This window comes from Cydia pomonella, unplaced genomic scaffold, assembly GCF_033807575.1.
Source record: "Cydia pomonella isolate Wapato2018A unplaced genomic scaffold, ilCydPomo1 PGA_scaffold_161, whole genome shotgun sequence".
NCBI classification, from domain to species: Eukaryota; Metazoa; Arthropoda; class Insecta; order Lepidoptera; family Tortricidae; genus Cydia; species Cydia pomonella.
The window spans coordinates 716447-741232 of NW_026907803.1; the positions used below are offsets into that span (position 1 = coordinate 716447).

The 24786-nt window shown below is 36.5% G+C and overlaps 3 protein-coding genes and 1 pseudogene across 4 annotated transcripts; 1 reads left to right on the forward strand and 3 right to left on the reverse strand.

Moving 5' to 3' along the window:
- The first annotated feature begins 4834 nt into the window (after positions 1–4834).
- On the forward strand, positions 4835–6676 carry LOC133533375 (dnaJ homolog subfamily A member 2-like). Its single transcript, XM_061872343.1, has 2 exons — positions 4835–4993; positions 5112–6676. Exons 1-2 carry the CDS (start codon positions 4925–4927, stop codon positions 6258–6260), a joined length of 1218 nt encoding a protein of 405 aa, XP_061728327.1. The 5' UTR covers positions 4835–4924; the 3' UTR covers positions 6261–6676.
- Positions 6668–8792, reverse strand: LOC133533377 (transcription termination factor, mitochondrial-like). 2 transcript variants are annotated; one of them, XM_061872347.1, is made up of 6 exons: positions 8431–8792; positions 8169–8350; positions 7991–8087; positions 7744–7897; positions 7360–7510; positions 6668–7134 (listed from the first exon to the last, which is right to left on the reverse strand). In XM_061872347.1, the coding sequence occupies exons 1-6, from the start codon at positions 8645–8647 to the stop codon at positions 6898–6900; spliced, it is 1038 nt and encodes a 345-aa protein (XP_061728331.1). In that variant the 5' UTR covers positions 8648–8792; the 3' UTR covers positions 6668–6897. The 2 variants fall into 2 exon arrangements, with proteins under 2 accessions (XP_061728331.1, XP_061728332.1); XM_061872348.1 differs by lacking the exon at positions 8169–8350 and having other exon boundaries at positions 8431–8654.
- On the reverse strand, positions 8614–13043 carry LOC133533393 (uncharacterized; annotated as a pseudogene).
- A 1547-nt stretch (positions 13044–14590) lies between these two features.
- On the reverse strand, positions 14591–24489 carry LOC133533373 (U2 small nuclear ribonucleoprotein auxiliary factor 35 kDa subunit-related protein 2-like). The gene is made up of 8 exons (XM_061872341.1): positions 24225–24489; positions 24055–24128; positions 23615–23835; positions 16816–17079; positions 16290–16466; positions 15341–15506; positions 15083–15197; positions 14591–14819 (listed from the first exon to the last, which is right to left on the reverse strand). Exons 1-8 carry the CDS (start codon positions 24251–24253, stop codon positions 14618–14620), a joined length of 1248 nt encoding a protein of 415 aa, XP_061728325.1. The 5' UTR covers positions 24254–24489; the 3' UTR covers positions 14591–14617.
- Positions 24490–24786: the final 297 nt, after the last annotated feature.

Below are 24786 nucleotides of genomic sequence, written 5' to 3' on the forward strand. Positions count from 1 at the left end.
GGAGCGTCCCATTGGATCGCCCAAGCACGCGAGGCCGAAGGCCGAGCTGCGGGAGTGCGTGCTCGCACGCGGACCATTCCTTGCAAGCAAAAGTACAACTGCTTTACCTTTTCCCTTTGGAAAACACAAACTTTTACACCTAAACAACAGCAACAACAACAAACACTACAACAACAACACATAAACAACAATATTAATAACAACATACGCAAGGCCGAGTGCATGCTCGCACGCGCAACAAAAGTACAACTGCAACACTTCTTCCCTTTGGAAAACAAACTTTTTCACTCAAACAACGGCACCTACAACAATAACTCATCAACAACAACATCAACAACAGCACCAACTACAAAAACAACAATACCAACTACAGCACCATGCACACCGCGGGGCCCACGGGCCCCGCGCACCAAGCAAAATCTAGTCAGACTTATTAAAAAGGCAGTCAAAACTATTTGAGGTAGAAACGTTCGTTTTGAAATGGTAATACTTCAGGTCTAATCAACATTTGGTTATCCGTTTTAATATAATAACATTATCGTCTTAAGATGTGTGTATTATTACTATACCTTAAAACGTAAATTCGAAAACGACAACTACAGGATAGTGTAATACGCCCTTTTGGTTACCATGATAGATTTATAGCGGCCATAACACTCACTTGTCAAGTCAAGTTGTCACTTCATTCATTCATCTGACGTGTGTCACTTATAGTATTTACAAACAGAAAGGGTAATCAGAAAAGAACTGATGTCATCTCAATACAATTTTGCGAGATTTAGCATTTTAAGATTATAAATTGTATGGAAATGACACCTGTCACTGTACCCAGCATGTTTTAAAAATACTCTAGTCCCCAACTGAGCAAGGCTTGTACTGTATAAATTATAAGTGCTTAAAGATGATACGTTTGAATGTAATTTTGTACGTATAGTGAATAAATATTTACTTATATACATAACAAAGTTAAAGTATAGGCGGCACATTTAACAAAAACCCTTCATTTATGTAGTTGGCAGCGTTTCATTAAAAATATAGAAAATGGAGTGACCGAAACCGGCAAAACGTCCCACTTTGTCGCTTGCCATAAAGACGAGGTTTGTTTGTATCTTTATGCGAATAACCTGTCAAGGCGTCCTTATGGCAAAGGACAAAGTGGGACGTTTTGCCGGTTTCGGTTCTAGTTCGGCCCCTCCAGACTATGAATTGCATAGTCTGGAGGGGGCTTAATGCATTAACCTTGTAAGGGCGTCATTTCTCTTTGGAAGTTATTATGAAGTAGAAATGCATTATGCGTTATTTATATAGATAAATATATGTACTTAATATGATTACCTACCGTATATAATTACCGAAATTAAAGTATTACCTGTCTTATACAGTTATTTCCCGTTTCTTTTACATAATGATTAATGACATTAAAAATAACAAGAACACGTGTTTCTTATTGTTTTATTCGTTGACTTAGGTATATATTTATTCTTATCATGTATAAAACTTATAATTAAACGTAAGTAATAGTATTTACCGAACACTAAAAAAGTGAAAATTTCAAATACCTACTAATTCACATAGCTGTACTTTGAATTCATTGCTTATATTTTTGAAAGTAGAAAATAAATCAAATTAAAATATTTATTTCAGACACCACGTATCCATATCAAGGCCTGTCGACTTCCTTAGAAAGACATGACGCTTCATAATTGCGCATGTGTGGTCTGACATTGTGGAAATAGATACCAGTTATTAATATAAAAATATTTTGCTACAGCAACATTGCTCCTATCTGACTTTGTCTATTCAACTTTGGGAAGAAATAAAATCATTTTTATCAAATATTTTGAATTATGTCACACTACCATATGTAAATTATTATTATTTTATATAAATGATTACCTATTCCAGTTTGTCTTTGTCTATGTTCATAAAATCTATGGAGGTCAGAGGCACATATACCCTCCATAAAGCCTTGCACTTGGGTCTGGCCGGTTAGAACATAGACAAAAGTCTGCAATGTCAATGCTGTCAAAGTCATTGACGCAAAACTATTTTCATTTTCAAAACTATCTGTTTTCATTTAAAATGATTAAATAACGATTTATGTTCTTGAAATAGATTTATTGATTAATTTTTAAAATTAAAAATCCACCGCACGGTATCTCCGCTCAGACTCGGTTAAAGTTTAATCCATTGTACTAAACTAAGAAACAACAATTATTTCAAGGTAAGAAATATTTTAATCTATAAATAAAATAAGTGTACTATTGCCAAATTCAAATACATAAATTCAATCTTACCACCCTCTGAAGTCCCACGGACGTCCTATCGCATCCAAAATTACAATCAAAATTCATCATAGATGCAAAATTTAACATTGTTTTAGCTGGCAATTTTAGAACTCTGGTAGCTATTAGCAAGGTTAGTAATTAGGGACATAGGTTATAGTATTGTTTAAAATGTAACTGTTTTGTTTTAGAGGGTGAACGTGAGAAAATAATCCTTGGCCGTCATATCATTTCCTTGGAAAGGCTCAAAATCAAAAGGCACGGATCCGCCACATAATTCCGATTAGTTGTAGTTTCCCGGTGACCATCAACAAGACCGCTGCACTGAGCTGTGGAGCAGAAAGTGTCCGACAATCGGATAGATGTAATAACAACTTTGTCTGTCATATATTCATGATATATGTGATATGATTAAAATTTACACTAATTGCAATTGTGGAGTAAAATCAGATGTGCCAAAGATCATGTTTTATATATATAAAAAGCTATATTAAATGCAATAAATAGTATATGTATATATATAGAATTGTTTTTATCATGAAGATTTTAATGACTTCTATTTATTGTTATGAAGGTAATCTGGGAATTAAAACATGTGCTCAAAATAGGCGACCTAAACATAAATAACGCCTTAAAAAAATCAAAAGATAATAATCACACGCACAGGATAGGTTAACTATTTGGTACCCACATCAATAATGAACCGAAATTACCGACCTGTGGTCTCATTGAATAAAATTCATATAGGTATGTAGATATTATATGGAAGTGTCACAGTTAGTTCAACAAGGCGTCCGATACATAAATTTGTATAGAAAATGACTTTTTTCCTGCCTATTGTATGTTTTTCGAACGAATTAAGCTCTTTTGATCCTAATATATAGGAATAAAAATATTTATAACTTGATAATAAACTGTATTGTTACCTTTTAAATTGAAAAAACTTCAAAATATAGATATCATTATCTCTTAGGACAAAAGATGCCTGTGATTTTGATTAATATGTGGCACAATAATTTTTTTTTGGTAAATACTAATTTGAAAACCTCACCCTAACAAAAACAAAAATGAAAAAATACAAAAAGAAATTCCGTCGCCGGGATTCGAACCCAGAACCACTAGCTAGAACTGGATCACTACCTACCAAAACCCGCCAGGCTAAACCGGTTGTCAATTTTAGTACTGAGATACAAAGAGAGCGCCACTAGTATAAACGAACTTTTGAAAGGGGCATTTTTTTGTATGGAGTTAGCGTTCTTCTCCTAGTGAGTATTATATTCTTTGATCCATATTGTCTACAAGACTATTAGTAGCTAACAAAGAAAAACAAAACTATAAAACGTTAATGTTAGTAGAACATATAATGCTCATTGGATCGAACATGCATTGACATCCAGTGAGCTATAAGAGGGCTATCGATCCTTTAATGCTCTTTGCTAACACTCGCACAACTTCACGGCGATTTCGCAGTTTAGTTCGCGGCAAGATAGCGCCGAAGCGTCAGCTGATCGGATTTAGTTTGCAACAAGGCACTGATTCAAACTGGGAACTGTCAAATAGATTTTTGGTTGATCAAGTTTGCACCCAATATAATCAAGTAGCCGCCATAGAAGGTTATGACAGTTTAACAGATTAACCGACTTGTGAGCGAATCGCGGCGCGAAGCGATCGCTAGTGTGGAGTCTTGCAAGTTCGCGCTACGAGTCTCCTTTGACGCGGGCAAAATACCGACAAAAAACGGGGAATAAGGAGCGAAGGCGTGAACAATTTGCGAAATCGACGCGAGGGCCCTCCACACTCGCGTTCGCGGCTTCGCACCTCGATTCGCGCACGAGTGTGGAGGGCCCTATACATGTTTTTAAAAAGTAAATACAACAGTAATAACCAATATATGCTCTTTGGTAATAACTTTCCCGTCCGCTAAAACACGACAATAATGGTTTGAATTCGTTATGGTAACGATGAATATCCCGTACTATTTTTGCTACAATAAGGTGAACATTTCCGAGTATATTGGAGAAAAATAAATTAATAAATTCGTACGTAAGTGTGACAGGGAGGCAATACCTCGAACGTGGTTCGCGGTAAGCCCTCTGATATTCCGTGGAACGAAAACGATTATTAGGCCCGAAATCGGGACTGATTTCGGGCCTGATATCGGGAGGGGTGGATGTAATTAGCGTTTAATTAAATCTATTCTTAAAGCGCTAACGGAAAATTACTCTAGCTCAGGCCCGAAATCGGGTCTGATATCAGGCCTGATAAAGTGTGGATGTAATAGGCACTATAGTGTTTTTCACCCCATTCGTGGTTTGTTAATGCTACAGAAATTCCGTGGTTATTGCGTTGCATTGCTGCTTCACTTTTGTTTGACATGTTAACGAAAGAGATGCAAGTAGTGCAATCCACAAACTATGAAGTGACGCCGTAATTTGAAATACAGTATGAACCGACGTGTATTTCAGTTACACCACCATAACAGTTTTAATTTCGTTTTGTAGCGTAAACTAAATTGGAGCTAGTCTATAGCATGTCATAGACAAGATACTTGCGTTATCTGTGTCCAGTACAGCATATCGAAAAAGTACTATAAATTAGTCTATAGGCTGCACCCTTCCTTCTTACAAAATCTCTAAAAAATGGCTGATAATAAGTTATACGATATATTGGGTGTTTCTAGGAATGCTAGTGATGCAGAAATAAGAAGGGTAAGAATCATAAGCATACTTTAACATCTCTAAATACGTTAAATAATCTCCTTCCTGGAGCCTAACCGTAGCACGTTATACCCATTGTTCATTTTGTCATGCTTACTTCATTTTGCAGAGCTACCACAAGTTGGCGAAGGAATTCCATCCCGACAAAAACCCTGCTGCAGGTGATAAATTCAAAGAAATTAGCTTTGCCTACGAAGCGTTATCGGACCCGAAGAAAAGACAAACGTACGATAAGTATGGGCTTAAAGGTTTGCAAGAAGGTGGACAAGGTGGCGGTTTTCCCCCCGACGATATCCTGGGTCACTTTTTTGGTGACATCTTCGGCATGGGTGGAGGCAGTAGAGGTCGTCAGCGAGCTCGCGGCGAGGATACCATACATCCGCTGAAAGTGTCTCTAGAGGACATGTATAATGGCAAAACAGCCAAGTTACAACTAAGTAAAAATGTGATTTGTGGCCCGTGTAAAGGCATAGGTGGAAAGCCAGGAGCTGTTGTGTCTTGCAAGGACTGCCATGGACAGGGTATCAAAATTTCTTATCAACAGATAGGGCCCAACATGACTCGCCAATTTCAAACCCGCTGCCCAACATGCCAAGGACAAGGTGAAACAATTAATGAGAAGGATAAGTGTCCTAAGTGCAAAGGTAAGAAAGTCTTAAATGAGACCAAGATACTGGAAGTTCATGTTGAAAAAGGCATGCGGGAAAACCAGAAAATATACTTCAGGGGTGAAGGAGATCAGCAGCCTGACACACAACCTGGAGATGTGATAATTGTACTGCAGCAGAAAACGCATGACGTGTTCCAAAGGACGGGTGATGATCTTTTGATGAAACGTGAAGTCACACTAACTGAGGCTTTATGTGGTTTTGAGTTTGTTGTCAAACACTTAGATGGCCGTGATTTGCTCATAAGACACTTTACTGGAGAAGTAATTAAGCCTGGAGATCTCAAGGGAATCCAAGGTGAAGGGATGCCTCAATTCAAAAATCCATTTGAGAAGGGGAATTTATATGTAAAGTTTGATGTTGTTTTTCCTGATAATAACTTTGCTTCGGAAGAGCAGTTAAAACAGATTGAGAGTATATTACCACCTCGACCCGCATTTGTAATGCCCACTGGTGAGGACGTGGAGGAAGTGAACCTGATGGAGTACACAGCCAACGACCGCAACCGTGGAGGCCGCGAGGAGGCATATGCCAGTGACGATGAGGAGCACATGCATGCTGGTCCAGGAGTGCAATGTGCCCATCAGTAGTTCAATTATCCTTATGGATTTCTACACTGACCTTATGGTTTTTTATAGGTAGTTTAATATTTCTAAACATTCTTTGCATTAGTTCCGAATGCTAGACATTTTTTCATTAATGAATGCAATAATTTATGATGTGACTAGTTGCAATTGTAAATTTTATAGTGAGTCACAATTAAATCATATACTGTTTTATCACAGAGTCACATGACATGCAATAATAAAGTAGCCTTAAATTTGTGTTAATAAAACAGGTGTTTTTTTACACATTCATTTTATCAATAACCATACCCATTTTTATAGTTTTTGACCTGTTTAAAATGTATTGGTTAAAATATCTATACACATTTCCTATAAGATATTCATTCCAGGGACATTATTTTGTATGGCTGAGGTAAATAATCATCATAAAATGTAAACAACATGTTTTATTTCTAAATTCCTATTGACCTTCCAGTACAGAAAATATTAATTAGACATGAATATTCAGTTCTATTGTATCTACAGCTATTGTATGATAAAAAAACATGGATGTTTAATTCCAGTTCGGGCTTCATTTTAGCTGGAGGTGAAGTTTGCTTTGTCATCTAGTCTCTGCAAGCTTTCAGGCTTCTCAATATATATCATAATAATAATGCCATTACTAGTTCTTACTTAACTTATTCTCCATCGATAAGGCTTCAAATGATTCATAGTATTTTTTGAAATCTTTTCTACTTTTACACAGGACATTAAGATTGATTTCAGTAAATCCTAATTTACGCAACTTTTCCAACCTTTGCTTGACTGTATTAGGCGATGCTACTAAAACCCTGGGCTTGTTAGCAATATCTTCTGGTTGAAAACCCTCACTGATCAAGAAATCCAAAAAGTGTTTTACCTAAAAACAAAAATAACACCTTAGGGAAAGAATAAGTTATTTTCCTGAAGGCAAACTGTTGATAAGTCAATCTTGTAATTTAACACTTATTTGCATCAAAAATGAAAGACAATTAAATTTCATAAACTTGCAGTAAATCCTTATTTAAATGATGTTACAAAACTCTCAGTAATAATAAAAAGAGTTTGACTTCATCCCAAGCCAAGTTTAAAAAAACAAACAAACCTTTGTAACTCTGATTGTCTTAAGAGCTGGTATTCTTGTGCAAATCTCTGCAACAGCTTCAGGGGTGGTATTCAATCGGTCAGCCAAATATATTTGTGTTGATTTATTTCCCCCAAGGATATTTTTAGTATCCTGTGATATCTTTATGTATCTGAAAGTAATTTACAAAAATACATTTGTAAATGTGACATTATCTTTGAAAAGGGACCTTATTGTCGGTGGTGCTTACGCCATTATCAATGATGTTCCCATATTATAAACAACGCCGCGCTACGCAGTGCGGCGTAAGCGCCATCGACAATAAGGTCCCTTTTCATAAATAATGTCACAAATAATGTTTGATAGTTATTCTAATTATAGAATTTAAAAAAAGTAAAAGAATACCTATTCATTATATCCTGTTTACAGCGAACCATCCAAGGATAGAGTGTCTCAATCCCCATATCTTTTACTCTCTGTAGTCTTTCACGAATAGTCTCATGTTTATATTTAAGTACCCATAAATCTCTTAAAATACGATCAGTAGACACACCCATTTCTAAAATGTAAAGAAAAAATAACTGAAATAAATGAATACATTTAACAACTTATGGAATCTCCTCACAATCTGTCTCCAGAAGTCCAGACTTACCTAGAAGAGTTCTCAAAGAGTTCTCCAACCACTGGAATGATAAGCTGTACACAAAAGTTCTTTTTGCTAGGCGTTCACTAAGTTCTGATGGTGAGCACTGAAAATTAAAGTTAATGTTTAAGGTGTATTAAAAAAAACAAAAAGCATTGAGCATAAAATGTGCTTCAACAAACCATACCTTAATTTTGTCAGCAATATAATATAGTCTGTTGTTGCAGAAGCCATTCATGCTATCATTTTTTGTAGTTTGATAGACATGTAGTAAAGTATTCATAGGTAATTTATAATAAGGTCGGGCATGTTCTTCTGATAAAAAATTCATTTGTGATATTAATTTTTCTTTAGAACATTTAATATTATCTGCAAAGAAAAATATATTATCAGAAAATTATAACTAGCCGGTGAATTAAAAAAAATATTGAATAGTTTTCTTTGATTACCATTGTTTTCATTTTTCGTTATTACTTCTGCTTTGGATGTAGTATTGTAAAATTGAAGCTTAGTGAAATCATTTATTAAGTTGTTGTATAACTGGTTCTCACATTTTGCTCTTGGCAACCAGGATATTTTGTGGAAACTACCCCCAATTAAGGTATTAATTTGTCTGAGTAAAACAAATGACGAAACAAATTTTCGCATATTTAATAAATTACGCATGCACAGCGATTAAAAATAAAAACGTATGATCATTATTAAATAACCATATGATTTTGACATTCATTCTTTTTTTCGCCCTTCTGGACAGGCTATGACCAAAGGCCATACTGCCTCGTCTTCGGTGAGAATAAATTTCATAAATCATTTTTGGTTGTATAGTCTTCCTTTTATATACTCATAAGTCAAATCCTATAAGTATGTCTTCAGTATATTTGTCTTCAATAGTTTGTTGTCCAGTCCAATAATAAGTCTTCAGTATAATAAAATTACAATTACATGTCAGTATCAGGGTTACCACATCTTGGTTTTTCTCCAAATCCAGTAGAAATTAGAATTGCAAGTATACAAAATGAAAACTCCTCTCAGAGGTAAATCTGTGAGGATTCAAAATTAAAATCGAACCAAGTCATTCATTACAACAAATTTACAAATTCCTTATCCTATATCTCACCAACGCTGCTTACTATATATTTATACAATGGCAAATATGTACATTTATTTACAATAAAGTCTGTAATGTTACGCGGGACGGGATACACTCAGAACGCTCAAAGATAAGTGCAAGTTCACAAGGCGCTGAATGCTAAAGGATGGGCAGTCAAAAATAATATGAGATATAATTTCTTCATTTAAGTTACAGCAGTGTGAGCATTTCGGACTATCGACCATTTCAAGACGATACAAATGACAGTTCAATCGACAATGACCAAACGAAGGCGCATAATAATTAATAATGGAATAAAATGTGTCAGTGCACATGGAAAAGTACCTTGTTGCAGGTATTGAGTTATGCATAGTTCCAAAAAGTAGATTAAATTTGCTATCAATATAAAAAAGAATAATGACTGTAGGTAGAACCACTATTTTTATATAAATTTTTGAATTTTCAACTTCCGAAATGCACAAGTTGAGAAAATTGCATTTAAAGTTTATAGTGGCAAAAAACACACTTCTACTTCGAAGTTACATAGTGAAGGGTATAATCATAATCTTTGGTTAAAGAAATATAATAAAGGTGAATTGTCTAAAAATACATGTTAATTATTCTGATTTCTTAGGTTGAACATGCCAGGGTGGAAGAATCACGAAAGTGTTAATTTTATACCCAATTCATAAAATAATGAGATTAAAACTGTTAATTTCTCATCATAGTTACATATTCTATGGCATTTTGGGACAATCGAATGAAAGAAAACTCCATAATCATAAAGAAATTTAATAATTACCGCATTTTTAACAATTACAAAAAAGATCACTAATAATATTAAAAATCAACAAAATAATTATAAAATTCATGCTATATCACAAGATCAAATGGTATCGAGCGTGGTGTACCACAATGGTATAATAGAAATGGTGTTAAAGCAGTTTTTTTTTAACAATAAAGTTTAGTGACTCGGTCGAAACTTTTGTATGGAAACGTAACTAGGGTACCTTGTCACGACATTTACTAAACTTTAGTAACTTAAACTCGAAGATCACTATTTTAGTACCTATAATGCAAGAAATATCTGTAATAAAATGTTATTTAGGATAATTATAGCGAAAATCAATGTTCTGTTTTAGTCGTGTAAGACATAAAGTTTAGCATTTTACTAAACTGGGTACCTTGTCACGCTAAGTCATTATCTTACATAAATGGAGTAAAACTAGAAAAAATAACTCAATTGTGTACATAACTGCACCTAATTTATGATTTATCAGTCTTTCAATCAATATTATAATACTAATTAATTATACGTCAAACAACTAAAATCACAGCTCAATTTTTCATTGACTAAATTCGAGATCAACAAATTAATTATTATTAATACAGAAACACCTCGTGACGCGACCTTGGTGTGGTTTTAGTAGGAGAAATATACCTAATCGGTATTTTCCCTCAATCTATATCTGTATCGATATCGATGAAATAGGCTTGGTGAAATATTCCGGGAATGCTTATTTAAATCAAAATACTTTGTTTTAGTACAAAACAAAATAAAATAAGTAAATGTAATGTCGAGGTCCGTAATGATAGAATTATTGGATTTTCTTAATATATCGCAAATTCTCAGAGAATTCCACCAAACCTAATTTATTTAAATCTTCCTTAAAATAATTAGTATATAATTTACCGTTACCTTCACCACCTCTCCAGCCTCTGATCTAAGTAATGGCAAACGTATGAAATTAAAATAAATAGTTATTTCATACAAGAGTCATGCAGGTTGAATGTTTTCTTATAAAAAAACATTAAGTTTTTTTTTTTGTTTAAAAAATCATTTTGCTATAGACCGATCCTATACCCTATCTTAGAAAGAGGTAGTAGACTACCCGCGATGGAAATATTAACAAAATTATTCAAAATTTAAAGGCTTTTAAGACATGGCGTGACAAGGTACCCTGACTACTAAACTTTATAGTCGGAGAAATATACTAAAAAAACATAATTTTACAGATATTCTTGTACACACGTGTTCCTTAGAATGTAAATAACCCAATTATAACACGAACCCATTTTGGCACTTTTTCACCAGCTTCCACAAAAACTCATGTAACTCGGTAACTAAATGTCGTGACTAGGTACCTTTCCAGTGCACTGACACAAATTTTCTATTAACATTAAAATTACTTTTACAGTACATATGGGGCTACTTTATAGCACTAGTGCGAGAAGTAGCATATTATGTTACTGTGTCGAACATTTAAAGGGCCATATGTACTGTAAAACGTTGTACGATACATGTGCGAATAGGTAATTCGCAACTCGTGTCGATTTAAAACACTCCCTTCGGTCGTGTTTTAATTTATCGCCACTCGTTTCGAATTTCCTATTTTTCGCACTTGTATCGTAATGTACTATTACAAAACCATGGCTGACTATTAACTTTTACTTAAAATGTAGCGTACCACAATCCCTTATTATCTACTTGAATAGCATGATTCCAATGTGTCATCCATTTTCTAGACATTCTATGTTTCAGAATTGGAATAAGATCTGTATAAGGTAACGCTACATTAAGATATGAATTTTCAGTATTAGAAGCATTAGGTAACGCTACATTAAGATATGAATTTTCAGTATTAGAGCATTAATTGATTTAGCTAAAAAGTCAGCACGCTCATTCCCAACTACTCCAATATGAGTCGGAACCCACATGAAGCTTACAGTAATACCTTCGAGAAAGAGATCAAACCAAGACTGTTTAATAACAAACATTAAATAATTTGTTTTAGCATGAAATTTATGATTTTGTAAATTCTTAAGCACACTCATACAATCACTTACTAAAAGCCATTTATTTCATCCTTGGTTTTGATGCTTAATATGCCTTAGAGCTGCAAGAATGGCAATAGCTTCTGCTGAATATATACAGTTTTTATCTAACTTATACCCAAGACCTCTACCCACAGTACTATCAAATAAGGCAAAAGAAACATTAGAATCAATTTTAGATCCATCAGTGTATATCAAATGATGATCATTCCATGCTGATAATTTGCTGTACACTGCTTCTTTAGAAGACAGTGCATTGTCAATAAAAATGCCAATTTCTGGGAATTTACTATCAAAGTTGCCTTCATAACATGGTAACATTCGAGCAGAGGACTTGTCAAAGAGCATATCAAAGAGCATATAATCACTAGAGCATATAACCATAACCACTACGTTTTAGGACTTGTGAATATTGCAACTGTCAAATAAGTCTAATAATTCAATCGCATTTTGAAGAATATACAAAGGATTACGAAGCGATAGGGAGCGTGCATGAACTGTAGGAGGCAGCACAGGAGCCGTCATATTTTTGGCGCGAGGCGTTAATGTGATGTTTATTGTTCCGATGTAGCCCACAAGATGGCAGAACCTACTATGCACAAGATATCACGTGATGTGTAAATGTACATGCTTATAGTTCCGATTCAGGCCACAAGATGGAAGACCCTCCAACGCGCACGGTCCCTATACAGAAGGAGCTAAAAGGTTTGACAAAAGTTGATCAGTCTTCGCTTAATTGCCTCTGGTCTCCAGCTGGGTCGCTTTATGCCCTAGTTGTATAATTTACTAGTCTCCTCATTCGTAAGGATATTCTACCTACTCGTTTTTTATATACCTAGGAGGCAAACGACTGATATTCTCCTGATTATAAGCGATTACCGGCACCCATAGACCCGCAATTAACACCAGAGGGGTTGTAAGTGCGCTGCCGGAATTTAAAATTGTATGCTCTTTTCTTGAAGATCGTATCCGTTCGGAAATACCGCAGGCGACAGTTCATTGCACAGTTTAGCTGTGCAAGGTAGTAAGTTTCCGGAGAAACGCACAGTTGAGGACTGCCAGCCATTGTAAGTGGTGAAGATGGAAATGTCGCATAGGGCGATGGCGGAAAGAAGCGGCAGGAATTAATCCGAACAATTCCTCGGAGCATTCCCCGTGATACCTACACGGGATAAAAAATGCAGAGCGAGGCACATCTCTACGCAGCGCCAAGCCGATCTGAAATACGCTGCAGCCAGCCGACAATTCGAGTCGCTCTTCGTTAGATGTGGTCCAGAGGGAGAACCGAAGCTGGTACTGGGCTGACCCTGGCCACAGATGAAAACAGTAGGTAGGTATTCCATACCTTCAACTCACTGGGTTTTTATAATTATTTAAGCTTTGCGTTACCATTTGCAAGTAGGTATAGATAGAGGAAATGCAACACGAATAATAGGGGAAATGCAATCATGTGAGGTCAGAGGGCCTACCGCGAACACCGAAGTTTGCAAATTACGGCCATCTTTCTATGTCTTCGCGTTCGCGGTGCGGTAGGACCTCTGCCTCCTATTTATCACTCTTGTCTATTCGAGCAACAGAGGGGCCCTATAACGAATTTTCGTGGTAGGACGTCGTTATACTTACTCACTGTGGTTTGTTATTAAGTTACGTCCATTTCGTCGCGGCGTCACTTTCGTTTGACATAGAATAAAGTGGTTCTGACAATTGTTAGCAGACTGACAGGTTTGATCTTGAAGGATGCTTGAACCTGAATAGGCGGGTCCATACAGAGCGTTCACACGCGCGAGGCAATTTCCTCACGCACGAACCGGCCAGTGTAGACGTGCCACGGCCGAGGCGGAGCGCGCATTTTCCTCGCCTGAGCGTGCCGCCTCGGCCGAAGCACGTCTACACTGGCTGGTTTGTGCGTGAGGAAATTGCCTCGCGCGTATGTTCGCTCTGTGTGGACCTCCCTAATAGAATATGTGACGGTTCTCTATCCGATAGATAGAGTCTATCGAGAGTTGAGGAATTAATATTGAAAGCGGAGGCCTTAGAGGATTTAACAACTCGAGTCGCCTGTAAGAGCTTATATGGACTGACGTTTTCTGGCATAAACGTAACGTACAAATACCCATACTTTTGACGTGCCCCTTCCACTGCAAAAAACGGCAGACTGTTTTGTACAGAAAATTACAGACAAGGCGTCTCCAGTTGTTAAATCCTCCAATAGCCACAGAATAAGTAAAAGTGTTACCTGCCGTACAGAAAAGAAACTTTCTACCAAACCGAAGCTTGACAGCGGTTCAGGGACGAATGATGCTGTCCCTTTCCTATGTATGGTACTATCCCTTTCGGCTATTTAGGGTTGTCAAAAATCAAGTCAGTATTATGGGACGTCAAGTAGTTAGTCAAGGCGGAGGCTGCTAATTCTGTATTTCATTATTTTACTTAGTGACGGTTGATATTAATAATATGGTATTTTGTTATACACCGTGTTCTCAGTGAGTGGCTATTTGTGTACTAATTCTTCGCAGGTTATGGGCCCAGCAGGATTCCACTGCCGAAAACCGATTGTGATCGTGAACACGTAAGTGTAAGTGTGAAATATTTCATGAAATGCGTACACACACACACGCACGCACGCTTGCGTAATTATTTATGCAATGCACGTGTTATTATCTAAAAGATGATTAAAATTCAAATTATTGATAAAAAAAAAATAGATTTTATTATTTCCTTGCTTCGGATTCTGGGCTCCGCCGCCGTGAACGCGACCTGCGTCTGCGCCGTTTAGAGTCTCTTCTTCGCTCGTCTTGCCTAGATGATCTGCGGCTTCTTTCTCGGGACCGGGAACGAGAACGTCGCCTCCTTGATATTTCGACTTCCGGCGACTCAGACCAACGCCATGATCTTGGAGGTGTTCGGTGTTTTCTAGAAAAAAATGTTTTCGTTGAAACCACGTTGTAAGATAAGTGAAGCATTAGAGAGCGACAACGTAATTCGCCGTCAAACATCCGATTTTGTTACTGAGAACTATATACACGATCTAAGTACGTATTTTTTAAGGTCAACATTTAAGAAAACCATTTTTTTATATGTCTATAACTACACGAAGCACGATACGAACATTTTAATCACAAACAGAAACTTATTAGGAATAATATGGCGTTATTTGATGAAAAAAAAATTATCACCTTTCAGATTCTTGATTATGGCTCAAGTTAAGTGGGAATAAATTATTTGGATTTCGGAAAACGTGGAGAAAATTACATGAACGACCCTTAGGACATCGTTTTGTTGACTGAAGACCTGAAAAATAATAAGTAGTGTGAATTAATTAAGGGCTTGTCACATACAAGACGATGTAAAATATTTGACAAAATGAGTTTCTAGCTTACGTATATCGCTACATAAATACTTAGGTATGATATTGTACAATTTTTTTTGCTTACCACAAATCGCAGTTTTCCACGAGTTTATGCGACAAAATTGTAGCGAAAGTTGTTTTCCGGCAAACCAACGCGTGTGCAATGCGCGGTACGCAGAGACAGCACATCGCAACTTTGCAAACTCTATATAGGTATTTCCACGAAGGTGTTTTTCGTAGTTATTGCATACCTGAAAAATTACGAAGGTTAAATTTTCTTTTTGTTTTCCTTTTTGACATAATTGATTGGTACGGTATATTTACAAACCTCTGTTTCTTACACCAAAGCTGTGATCAAAGTATTGTTGAAACGGAATATAGCCCCTCTGAATTTGCTTAATGAGTCATTTAAAAATAAATCTTAAATTATGATTACTAGTAGACTTCCTTAAGCTATTTGTTTAATCTTACCCTTGTATGTAGATATACCTATAAATGCTAGCATCATTCTGCCTTTCAACTGCCTTGCACATGTTATTCCCATGCACAAGTGTTATCCAAATTGTAGAGATGGTGTAATATAAAGTCTACAAATAGTTGTGGCTCGCATCTAAGGTATATTTCGCTTTGAGAATTCGGGAGGAGGTTAATCATCTCAGTGCTTGATTTTAGGTACCTATTTTGCTCGATTGATAATGGTTTAAACTTTATGGCTGGCTGGCTTCATACAACAAAATATATTATGTCGTACTTATAGCACCAGCCAGTTTAGTTGTCAAACTCGAGGGCACGATTTTTTCTCAGCCTTTACACATTTTGTACAGTCAATAACTCTTTGCCGTACTAACTTTAGCATTACGTAGATTTTTGATTGATATAAATACTATACATGATCAGTTTAGGTTGGTAAGCTTGGTAATATTAGACATGAATCAGAATGTCCTACACAAACAGCCGCAATAATTTCTGCTATTTGCACTTATTGTTTTGTAAAGGATACATCATGTTGCATCTGCAAGCCAAATTATACTTACTTTGAACTGTAAAATTTGCCCATGTTTTTCAAACTCCGGTAAAACATCATAGAAGAATTCTTTGAAGTCTTTATAAGTTTCACTATACTCATGTTCTAGTAAGTCATCTGCATCATAATCATTGTCTAATGCATTGTTAATGCCAATGTGTGTAAAAAAGTTGGCAGCTAGAATTATCTGTAACAAATGAAATAAGAATAAACTTAATAACTTTCCAAACTCCTATGAATGCAAACTTAAAATGTTCAGATTTTTTTATTGATTAACCGCTTTCGCCTTATAGAGTCAATTGTGTTTTTTCCATGATTTACCAGGCACACAAGCATCTTCTGAGTAAGTATTTATCATTACTCCTAATGCCAGAGGCGTTGTAAGTGCGTTGACTGCCTTTAATAATTAGATGGGAGTATCTTTTTTCTTAAAGTTTTAAAGGATGTATCAGTCCGGAAATACTGCAGGGGTCAGTTCATTCTAAAGTGTAGCTGTGCGAGGCAGGGACTTTTGTGAAGCATGCACTAAGACATACCCTACTTATGCCTGGAAACTGGTGATTTCTTGAGCACTGATTACCAAACCTGCAACACCCAGTCTTAACAAAGAAAGGACAAGGCTCATGATTTGGTTTGGTTTCACTGGATACAAGTAATTCTGCAGGTGGATCTTCTGAATCTCCAGTGAGGAATTGCTCAAGCTTTTCCATGAATGCCTGCTGTTTTCGCATAATTTCCTCTTCAATTACTTTAAGCCTCTTTTCTTCTTCTTCCTTTCTTTTCTGTTCCAGTTCTCTTTCCTGAAATGTACAATAATAATAGTTTTAGTATTTTAGTAAGGTGTCAAACATTAATCTAGACACGCGGTAGCGTGTCCAGCCAAGTTCAAAGAAAAAGGAACTGGCGACGCAACCGTGTGTAATATTACACGAACCATTTCCAGCTACTTTTGACCCCTTCACAACTTGGAACCTATTTAACCTACACACATGAAATTTGGCACAGTTATTCAAACCCTTTAGCTTGTCTAAAATACAAAATTTCATAAACGTAGCTCAAACAGTTATTGATAAATTAATGTTTAACAACCGGCATTTTTGTGACTGACTGACTTAGAGATCAAAAAATCTAACCCACTTCTAGGTGACCTAGAAACTTGAATTTTGGCACCAAGGTAGGTTATTAGGTGTACATAGGGGAAAAAATCTGAAAACTGAAAATTATTGAAAATTCGATTGAAAAAAAATCATATATTGATATAGAACAAAAACCTAACCCACTTCCAGATTACCTAGAAACTTAAAATTGGGCATCAAGGTAGGCTATTAGATATTCATAGGGGAAAAAATCTAAAATCAGCAAATTATTGAAAATTCGATTGAAAAAAACATATATTGATATAGGTCAAAAACCTAACCCACTTCCAGATGACCTAGAAACTTGATATTTGGCAACAAGGTAGGCTATTATGTGTACATAGAGGAAAAAATCTGAAAACATAAATTATAGAAAATTCGATTGAAAAAGAATCATATTTCGATATAGGTTTTGACCTGCTATAGGCTATTAGATATACATAGGGGAAAAAATCTACAATCAGCAAATTATTGAAAATTCGATTTAAAAAAAAAACATATAGTAATCATATAGTGGGTTAGGTCAAAAACCTAACCCACTTCCAGATGACCTAGAAACTTGATGTTTGGCAACAAGGTAGACTGTCAGGTGTACATAGGGGGAAAAATCTGAAAACAGAAAATTATTGAAAATTCGATTGAAAAAAAATCATATATTAATATAGGTCAAAAACCTAACCCACTTCCAGATTACCTAGAAACATGAAATTTGGCATCAAGGTTGGCTATTAACAGAAAATTATTAAAAATTCGATTTAAAAAAAGTCATATATTGACATAGGTCAAAAACCTAACCCACTTCTAGATGACCTAGAAACTTGTTATTTGGCAAAAACGTAGGCTATTAGGTGTACATAAGAGGAAAAATATGAAAACAGAAAATTATTGAGAAAAATCAAATATCAATATAGGTCAAAACCCTAACCCACTTTCAGATGACCTAGAAACTTGATATTTGGCAACAAGGTAGGTTATTCGGTGTATATAGGGGGAAAATTCTGTAAATAGAAAATGATTAAAAACTGGATTGAAAAAAAAAATATTGATATAGAAGAAAAACCTAATCCACTTCCAGATTACCTAGAAACTTGAAATTTGGCATCAAGGTGGGCTATTAGGTGTACATAGGGGAAAAAATCTAAAAACAGAAAATTATTGAAAACTCGAATGAAAAAAGAAAAAACATATTTTTCTCCTCCTTCTTCTTCCTCGCGTTGTCCCGGCATTTGCCACGGCTCATGGGAGCCTGGGGTCCGCTTGACAACTAATCCCAAGATTTGGCGTAGGCACTAGTTTTTACGAAAGCGACTGCCATCAGACCTTCCAACCTAGAGAATAAACTAGGCCTTGTTGGGATTAGTCCGGTTTCCTCACGATGTTTTACTTCACCGAAAAGCGACTGGTAAATATCAAATGATATTTCGTACATAAGTTCCGAAAAACTCATTGGTACGAGCCGGGGTTTGAACCCGCGACCTCCGGATTGCAAGTCGCACGCTCTTACCGCTAGGCCACCAGCGCTACATAACATATTTTTCTATAGATCCAAAACCTAACCCACTTCCAGATGACCTAGAAACGTGATATTTGGCAACAACGTAGGCTAGGCTATAAGGGAAAAAATCTGAAATCAGAAAATTAATAAAAATTCGATTGAAAAAAAGAACATAAGTATATTTTGAATTCATATAGTGTTGTTTGGCGATCTACTCAAACTGCCTCCACTGAGACAACTGTCGCCATTTGAGGAAAAAAAACGACCAACTTTTCGGCAAAATGTTGGATCGAGTAAGAATGGGTGTAATAACAAGTCAAGACAGGTGTGCTTTGTCTAATCGACTCCTTAAATTGACCGCTAAAAACCACAACGACCTACTTAAAGAAATTACAACTTATTTTAAACTGTTGCCCGATAATACCGTTGCTTATTTCCCACTAAAAATATGTGCAATCAGTTTAATAATGCAATGTTGGCAAGTATGGAACAACCAGAAATTAAATTAAATTCCACAAACGAAATAGACTGTCCACGGTATTTAAAAACAAGAGCAAAGGAAGTACTGAAAAAGAACGAGGATGATTCATCAATAACCGCTGGCTCAGAAAATGTTATCACAATAAAAATATGTGCACGTGTAATGTTGCGAAGAAACATAGATGGCAGTAAGGGGCTGGTAAACGGATCCCTTGGAAAAATAGAAAAGGTACATTGGGACGTCAACAGCAACAATAACGCACGTAAAATTACAATCAAATGTAATCATAATTTAATGTACGAATTAGAACGTGTCAAGACTAAGTTTCAGATATTAAGTAATGCATATGGTCATCGGAAACAATGTCCTATTTGCTTAGTATATTCTATTACTATCCACAAATCACAAGGCCTTAGTCTTGACAGCGCTCTTCTTGATATAGGCTCCTCAATATTTAGCAAAGGGTAGGCTTACGTTGCACTCTCTAAATGTAAAACCTTAGACGGAGTACATCTTATTAATCTAGATCCAAGTCCAATCAAGGTACAACAACTCTATAATAGAATACAACCGCCTACGCAAATTATACCGGCCCGACTTGGCCAAATTAAATATAAACCGAAAACGTGTAAGAAAAATTGCAGATAATGAATGGGCATAAATGTGAAATGAGAGCCAAGTTCAATATAAAATTAAGATAATGCGTCGTTGTTGTCTTCGCCTACAAAAGAATTGAGATATATATTTGCTATTTGCTATTGCTTAATAGGAAATATATATTTAATCTTAAATTTAAATAGACGATTATTTACACAATGCATTTATTTCACTTGGGACGTTATTCAATTTCAATATTTGACTTGGCTAGTTTTTACTAACAAATACAATTTTAGAAAAGTAAAATAACCAAATATAATATAATATGCCTGTACGTAAAATAAAAACTTGCCAAGTCAAATCTAGAAATTGAATAACGTCCCAAGTGAAATAAATGCATTGTGTAAATAATTGTCTGTTTAAATTTTAGCAGCAAACATTATGGTAGTATGAAGAAACAAGAAATTGTTATATAAATGAATTTTAGAACGTTGCATATTCTTGTAACTAAAAATTCAGGATTTCAACACAGAACTTGGCATCCATATAGATCTCAATTCTTTTGTAGGCGAAGACAACAACGACGCATTATCTTAATGTTATATTGAACTTGGCTCTCATTTCACATTTACGGTTTTGATGGGATCATATTTACAGTGAACCACATAAGTACATACCCACTTTATTAGTTCCATTCATAAAGTGGGTATGCACTTTTGCAGCTGTGTGCACAAGAGAAAACTTAAATGCAGCAAAACTTGTAGACATGTCTAAAACAATAAATAAATTTTGTCCAATAATCACTACTAGGTAAGGTAAGATATCTGCACCAAAAAAGGCCTATCATTATTTTTATTCTTCTTATGTTTAATATGAACTTGTAGTTTTGGCTAAGGTACTAACAAATATGTATGCAATTTTGATAGTAGGCATTAGGCAAGCACAGAAATATGAATATATATCTATGTAGACAAACTTAAGACCTGGGCCTTCTTTGGCACAGGTATCATATCACATATTGTGATAATAGGAGTAAGTCAGTATATCCTTTGAAATTGTCATAGCAGTCTTTTTCAGCCCATCCCTATGATTACTATACAGAGACTATAGCTTAGAAAATAAGGTCCGACCGAGATCTCGGTCTCGGTCTCGGCATTCTCGGCCAAAAATCGGGCCGAGATCTCGGTCTCGGCTCTCGGCCAAAATGGGCCGAGATTCTTGCCGAGACCGAGACTAGGCAATAAGTTATCGTTGGTGGATTTGAATTTACCGCGCACGAGCGCCCGTTTTTAAGCCACCAGTTGGTTGCATCGCACGCGTGGTGTGACATTTTTTGTGATTTTGATTGGTTTCGTACCCACATTTTAAGCCAATTACTTAACAAATGTTGGGTTGGGATCGGATAGGTTCGGTTGCGACCCCCCGCGGGTTGCCCACCTTGTCGTGGTGGAGGGGCTTAGTAGCCGTGGCTTGGTCACCCACGGTGAAGCGAAGAGGCAACCAGGGCCGGCCTGTTTGAGGTGCGGGCTGGCCCGAGGAGGACGCTCCAAGTGGGCTTGGTGAGCCCGCTTGTGACGCGCTGGAGGTGGACCGTCGAGGAAGAGGAGTGTCGGTATTGCGGTGAGCCGTTCTCCCTATCCTCGACGGCCGAGGTGGGATCGCAGGGGAAGAGGCGTGATGGTATCACGATGCGCCACTCTCCCTATCCCCTGCGATCTTGGCGGGGCCGTTCCGCAGTAGCGGCGTTGGTGGGGCTGCAGAGGAAGAGGAGTGTCGGTATTACGGTGTGCCGTTCTCCCTGTCCTCTGCAGCCGAGTTGTGGTTTGCGGCAGAACCATGGACCTCATCTGCCGCCGGGCGCTGGGAGTTTTCTGGCGCCCGTGGCCTCCTTGTGGCGGGCTCGGGGGGGTCCGCTACACTGCAGGACGGAGGCCGAGGAGGAAGGCGCGTCGAACCATCTGGCGCGCCTAGCGTGAAGGGCCTTCGGGCATTTGCGAGGGAGCCGCTCGCGGGCGGCTGCCGCCGGTGGGGTCGCGGATGAGTGCGCAAGCGTTCCCGTAACCCCACCAATAAGGCGGCGAGGTGACATATGGGGGGTTTTTAGTGGGTATACCGTCGGCCTCATTAGCCTGGACGGGAGTCCCACATAACCACTCGGCTCGCCCCCCGCACCCGGGTGGTATGCGGAATGCATTTTCCCCCCTAGAAAAAAAAAAAAAAAAAGGTTCGGTTGCGAGTAATGACTTGTTCTTTGGTTCTTTTCGTTTTGTGGTTGTTGTTATTGCAGAAGAGTTAATAAATGAGTGTATATTGTTATTGAGATTTAACTTAAATTAACTTTATGTGGGTGTAAGATGACACTGGGTATTTTGATACTTAATATATTTTTATTTGCGAGAAAAGGTAAAGCTGCGGTAGGTACAAAACAATACCTGTGGCGGATTACTATTGTGGAATATTGGACATAATTTCATGCTAACTTTGCGGATGCTTCTATGCAATTTTGACGAAAATCGCGGTGTGGTTGTTGAGACATAGGTTGATTTTCATTTAATGTGGCTTAGCTTAGTAGCAAGTCACTAACTGACCAGTTAAACGACGAGCATTGTCACAATTTAACGGACCATAACGCTGAAAAAATACGTTTTTTGGGTTACAATATATATCTATAATTATGATTATTGTACCTCTTTTTTGTGCACATCCGTACTAGAAAAACCGGCCAAGTGCATGTCGGGCAACGCATAATGGAGGGTTCCGTACCTTCATAAAATACAAAAAGCCAGACAAGTAAAAGAGAGAATGTTCGTGGCACTTGCTTCGTTTTAATAAGAAGATATTCAAAATAATTTTCCTGAAAAAGTATTTATTACAGCTTAATTATTTAACTTACTAAGACGCGACTTGCATTATATAATACACCTTCGTTCCATATATCGTTATAAAATATATCGTATAGTTTTCGAGTAAAATGGTTGTGACATACGGACAGACGCAGAGAGACGGCAATGGCGAAACTATAAGGGTTTTTGCCATTTTGGCTACGGAACCCTAAAAATACCATTTAATAGCGCTACGAATTGATCATGATAACTTGTTCTGATAAATCGTCAAATTTCGACTATTAAAACATTTTGACTGCAAAAATCGTTTTTTTTTCTTCTATTTTATAAATTCTCGGTCTCGGTCTCGGTCTCGGCCGAGAATCCCTTTGAATCTCGGTCTCGTTCTCGGCCGAGACAGATAAAGCATTCTCGGTCGGACCTTATTAGAAAAACACATTTACCTATATACAAAAAAAAAAATTGTGTAGCTCTATAAACAAAACACTTGAAGAGTGGTCCAAATTAAATAAATAAATAGTAATAAAACTTCAAATGTAAAATGGGAAATTTGGAAATAAAGGCTTTTTATTTATTATTTATATATACAAAACATTACAGCCTAAGTTAATCCTTAATCTAAGAATTTGCAGTGAAAGTGTCAAAATGGGGATAATTTTAAATTTACCCTCATCCTATATGTTTGTGGTCATATTGTGTCACATATACACAACAGACAAAAAAATATTTATGTACAGAATAGGTTACATAAATTTTAATAAGATTAAATATTGTTTCCATTACCATTTTTAATGTAGCCTCCTGTTCAAGCCGTATCTGGTTTAGTTTTTCCTTTCTGTGCTGCAACTCTGCCCATTGCTTTATGGCAACCTTTTCTGCATGAATCCATTTTTCATTCTCAACTCTATTTACAGCTTCAATTTGCTCTCTTTCAAATAGATCTAAATCTTCTTGTTGCTTTAACCATATGTTGTAACCACTGTGGGATGGACTCAATATGTTATCTGAAAATAGAAAAGTATGAATTGGAATTACATTTACAATTAGGGAGGTACAATAATCTGCAACTAATCAGCACTATGCACCACAACAAAGAAATTTTATACAGGGGTGATTATTATTCTTTTATATGGTGAAAATAGTAAAAAAATACAAATCAGCCTTTATTTTGTTGATCTGCTGGTCATAATTGCCAGTGAACTTTAAAAAAAGACATTCCTTACCTCGCATCATGGCTTTATTCTTTCTAATAAGTCTTCTTCTTTCACGTTTTGCAATCTTTCTCCATTCTTTGTGGCTGTAAGTCCGCGAAATCATATATTTCACATGGTAATTATATTCTTAGGAGCTTCGAAGTAATCAATTCTATATTAGAATTCAAATAGAGCCTTACCGTCCCATTATAAAGGAATAACAAATCATCTGGTATCTTCTAAGTAGTACCCATGAATGTTAATGATTGCGCATAAATATTTAACCCACGACTCAAAATGCACTTGGTGTTAACTGAGAGAGCATTATTTTTCATGAGTTTAAACATAAAACCGAACCATCGTATCGTTATAATCAAAATAAACCAAGAAACTATATAACAACAGCAAAAAATCGTTTTCACTTTTAACATGTGACAGTGTGACAGTGACACTGACACTGATGAAAGGAAACTGTGTTGTCACATACAATTTTGGCGAAGTGGTAGAACAGGGTGCAAAAATAGGTAGAAATGGGTGGAGTTTAAAATGAAAAATAGGTAGATCTACCACTCAATAGCAAATACATTTTTATGATTAAAAATGTGTATAAAATGTTTCAAAATACATATTTATTAGTTTTTAATATTGTGATGTTAGTACACGTGTTTGTTAAAGAAATTGAAACAAAAGTTAGGATTTCCATTGTTTGTTGGTAATGATCCTGTTTGTATAATCTGTTTCTTTGGCAAGTTTTCATTAAAT

What these genes read in the sequence shown, in the direction of transcription:
- LOC133533375 (XM_061872343.1), top strand. Translation starts at nt 4,925, where the DNA reads ATGGCTGATAATAAGTTATACGATATATTGGGTGTTTCTAGGAATGCT. An exon ending in GTGATGCAGAAATAAGAAGG is followed by an intron (nt 4,994 to 5,111) that starts GTAAGAATCATA and finishes TTCATTTTGCAG; the next exon opens with AGCTACCACAAGTTGGCGAA.
- LOC133533377 (XM_061872347.1), bottom strand. Translation starts at nt 8,647, where the DNA reads ATGCGTAATTTATTAAATATGCGAAAATTTGTTTCGTCATTTGTTTTA. An exon ending in ATATTGCTGACAAAATTAAG is followed by an intron (nt 8,088 to 8,168) that starts GTATGGTTTGTT and finishes TTTAATTTTCAG; the next exon opens with TGCTCACCATCAGAACTTAG. An exon ending in AGACAATCAGAGTTACAAAG is followed by an intron (nt 7,135 to 7,359) that starts GTTTGTTTGTTT and finishes TTTTGTTTTTAG; the next exon opens with GTAAAACACTTTTTGGATTT.
- LOC133533373 (XM_061872341.1), bottom strand. Translation starts at nt 24,253, where the DNA reads ATGATTTGTTATTCCTTTATAATGGGACG. An exon ending in AGGAGGCTACATTAAAAATG is followed by an intron (nt 17,080 to 23,614) that starts GTAATGGAAACA and finishes TGTACATTTCAG; the next exon opens with GAAAGAGAACTGGAACAGAA. An exon ending in AGTTTCCAGGCATAAGTAGG is followed by an intron (nt 16,467 to 16,815) that starts GTATGTCTTAGT and finishes CATTTGTTACAG; the next exon opens with ATAATTCTAGCTGCCAACTT.